The sequence below is a fragment of the Octopus bimaculoides genome, chromosome 2 (genome assembly GCF_001194135.2).
Source record: "Octopus bimaculoides isolate UCB-OBI-ISO-001 chromosome 2, ASM119413v2, whole genome shotgun sequence".
Taxonomy (NCBI): Eukaryota; Metazoa; Mollusca; class Cephalopoda; order Octopoda; family Octopodidae; genus Octopus; species Octopus bimaculoides.
Genome location: NC_068982.1, coordinates 187582947 through 187586970, shown reverse-complemented (window position 1 = coordinate 187586970; position 4024 = coordinate 187582947). Strand labels below are relative to the sequence as shown.

Here is a 4024-nt window from a genome sequence, read left to right as displayed (position 1 = left end):
AAGATACGGCCGAGTAACTTGTATAATTAATCAGGTTATACACGAGGGAGTTACAGCCAACTGCTACAAAGATAAAGGTGACTCCTGAGATAGTACTAATTACAGTGGTACCAAATTAATGAACCATGTCATGAAAGTTACAGAGAGGGTCATAGCTCCATCAATTAGGAAGAGAGTTAGTATAGATTAGATGCAGTTTGGTTTTGTGCCAGGGAGAAGCACCACTGATGCTATATTCCTGGTAAGGCAACTGATGGAGAAGTACGTAGCCAAAGATAAACCTCTGTACTTGGCTTTTGTTGACTTGGAGAAAACCTTTGACAAGGTCCCCTGATCCCTTATCTAGTGGTCAATGCAGAAGCTAGGGATAGATTACTGTCAGTAAGATGAATGTAGGCAATGAGTATAGCAATGAATTTAGTACACAGTTAGGAGTTCAACAAGGATCAGTTTTCAGCCTCCTCTTGTTTATCATAGCCCTTCAGGTCACAACAGAGGAATTTAAGACTGGCTGCCCTTGGGAGCTCCTTTACATGACTAACCTTGTTCTTATAGCTGAATCACTACTAAAACTAGAGAGGAAATTTCAGCTGTGGAAGCAAGGTCTGGAATTTAAGGGCCCTAAAATTGATATAACGAAGACCAAAGTCATAGAAAGTTGGAAAACAGACAAATCTCAAATCACTTCAGGTAAATGGCCCTATTCAATATGTAGCAAAGGTGTATGTAGAAACACCATATGGTGTATCCAGTGCAAGCCATGAGCACATAAGAGGCACAGCTGTATAAGAGTAGTAGTCTTTGTTGTGTGGCAGATGTGCAGATACAATAAACACTAAGAATGTACTGGAAAATGACTCCCTCAAATGTCTGGGGTGGGGATGAGTCTTTAGAAGTAGTAGATAGCTTCTGTTTCCTAGGCAATCAAGTTGCAGTGGACGAGGAAGTTCTGAAGCTATAGTTGCTAGAATAAGAATTGGCAGGGCATAGTTCAGAGAGGCCTCTCCCTAAGAGTGTCGAGAAGATTGTATGATGCCTGTGTACATACAGCTATGCTTTATGGCAGTGAAACGTGGGCTATGACTACAGAGGACATGCAAAAGTTTGAAAGAAATGAAGCCAATGTTCTCTGTTGGATGGGAAATGTCAGTGTACATGTACAACAGGAAATTAAATGAGAGAAACATTAAGTATAAGAGGCATCAGTTGATGTGTGCAAGAAAGAAGACAGTGCTGGTATAGATATGTGATGCATATGGAAGAGGACAACTACATGAAAAAGCGTCAGTCTCCAACTGTGCAGGGAACTTGTGGAAGGGGTAGACCCAAGGATACATGGGACAAAGTTGGAAGAAGGGATTTCCAGATGTTGGGCTTCACAGTGAAGATGACAAGAGACTTCTGGTGATTTAATATACCTGAGAAGACATGTCAAGCTAGGTAAAGCTGTGGCCATCCATACATACAATTATGTCCTCTTTGTCCCTCTCTCAGGCAAGAGGTCCTTCTTTTGAGGGCTCATAACTGCTGGTATCACATAAAAGCACCTGTGCCAGTTTCACAGACAAGACCCCATGCGAGTGCCACATATAGAAGTGTCTGTGCCAGTGCCACATAGAAGTGCCCAGTGCCAAGCAAAAGCACCCAGCACACTCTGTGAAGTGGTTAGCATGAGGACGGGCGTCCAACTATAGAAACGATGTTAAAATAGACAATTAGAACTTGGGCAGCTCTCAAGCTACCCAGCTCCTGTCAGACCGTCCAACTCATGCCAGCATGGAAAGCAGACGCAAAATCATGATGATGATGGTGGTAGTGGTTGTGTTGACAGTGGTTGGTGATGATTGTGGTGGTAAAGTTGATGATGGTGACGGGGCCAGAGGCACCGTCTTGTATGTGACGTATCGCTTATATGTGTTCCATTGTTGTGACGTTTTGCACAGTCTGATATTTAAACTTACAAATCACAACATAAGAGGTCGTTTATTGTACGAACTTGAAATCAGTTTCTTGCACGCACTTATATATATATATATATATGCGTTTGGGCGTATAAAAGATGAAAGTAAAGTTCACTTCCTATTAAGAAATCCGGTGTTTTAAGTGTAAAAACACACCTCAATTACTGACAGCAAAAATGTTAGAATAATGGCAACAACAATTCTACGTGGTTACATTGTTTAATATAAATCGAAATGTAGCATTTACAATAGTCTACTAGATTTAAAAAGTATTTGAAATGGAACATTGAATACGAATTAACAAGTATATTCTATTACATTCCCGTATATAATTAATTGCTGGCATTTTACGAAGTGACGATAAAAGACAACACTTTATTTTATTCAAAGATTTAAAGAATGTTGTATTGTTGTTAATTTTTTTATTTGTTTCAATTAATTTACATTTTTAATAATTTTTTCAAGATTTATTTTGTAGATATATGTATGTGACGGAATATAATACTTATATATAATAGACAATCCCATTAAAATACAAAACCAAACATAAACATGTGCGTGATTTATAAATGAAATCATTATTTGCATAGAAGAAAACAGCTGTCATTTGGTGTAAAAACATTATAGTAGTCATACAAACATGTGACTCGTATTTATATCGATATGTATGTCAAACAAGAGAAGGAACTAAATTTATTTGTTACTTCAATGCATTAACACTTAACAATCATGTCTCCTACACGCTGTGTTGCACTATTGTTAGTTTCCTTACTTGGTGCGAGTTTAATTGCTATCGTATCCCCTTCTACACAATCGCAGCAACCAAATATCTTACTTATTCTGGCTGACGACTATGGGTTTAACGATATAGGGTACCATGGCTCGGAAATACAAACTCCGAATCTGGATAAATTGGCTGGAGAAGGTGTCAAGCTTGAAAACTATTATGTCCAGCCCATTTGTACCCCAACACGGAGTCAACTTATGTCCGGAAGATATCAAGTGAGTAATTTTGGCGAAGTTTTGTAATAGCTGTCCCTCGAAGTCCCATACCACAGGCGAAAGGGAAGGGTTCGGAAGCAGGGGACATAAATATTTAAAAAAGGAAAAATTGAAATCCTTTTTGAGGAGAAATTTTTTTCAGAATTGCAATTTCCTTTGTATGAAACGCAGAAATAAAGGGGGCGAGGAACTCCCCTTTTCTTTTATAAAACTTAAAACTTCGAAGGACAGCTATTTAAAACCCTGCCAACTTTTTTGATGTAAAAGCAATGTTGTGCAGCTTGACTATATTAGTTGTTTAGCTTCTCCATCATTATTATCGTTAACTATTGAGTCCTTCATACCCAGAGATGGGCCCTTCTCAATAACGGTGTACGATCTTTGTATTTGATATTTTTTCGAGAGTAGGCATCCTTAATCCTACCCTCAAGTTAACTTTCCTGGGCAAAATTAGTGTGGTGCCCCACCCACAAATTTGTTTCCTCTTAACTTTCCTGAAAATGTGTTTTTTTTTAAAAATTAATAATGAAATTTGATGCAGTCTCTGAGAGTGAAGATTATGATAATATTAATAAACTTAGATGTTTTCGGTGGGGTTTCGAGTCCTCCGCGGCAACTCTGCAAGTGTGCTGGAGTGCCTCAAATGGTTTCCCAGTGCCCCCAACTTTTCAACCCAAACTGGTAAATTGTTTTGGGGTTTTTTATTTTTAATTTTTTCAATTGTGTTCTGTTTTGTCCAATTTTCTAATTTAATTTTGTAAAACGAATTAGTTATTATTTGCATATGCATATCATTGAATGTTTATATGTTATATATGAAAACAAAAACTTCTTAATATATTTTTAAATAAAATTTTGCTAAGATATGTTTTTTAGGGGACGATTCAGAATTCTGTCAAAAAAAAAAGCGGTTTTGTTCTTAATTATTTTATCAAAATGATTATAATCGACATTCTCGAAAACATCTATGCAAAATTTTATTTTTTAAATTAGTCTAAAGTGAGTTATAAGGAAACCAAGTCGCGCGCGGAAATAAACCAAAATTTCTCACTCCAGCACCA

The 4024-nt window shown here is 37.4% G+C and overlaps 1 protein-coding gene across 1 annotated transcript in view; it reads left to right on the top strand.

The window, feature by feature from the left end:
• Positions 1-1953: 1953 nt before the first annotated feature.
• Positions 1954-4024, top strand: part of LOC106872930 (arylsulfatase B) — a 24211-nt gene continuing 22140 nt past the window's right edge. The window contains exon 1 of the mRNA XM_014920106.2: positions 1954-2963. Within this exon, the coding sequence (XP_014775592.1) occupies positions 2691-2963 (273 nt within the window). The 5' untranslated portion in view covers positions 1954-2690. The remainder of the gene's footprint in view (positions 2964-4024) is intronic.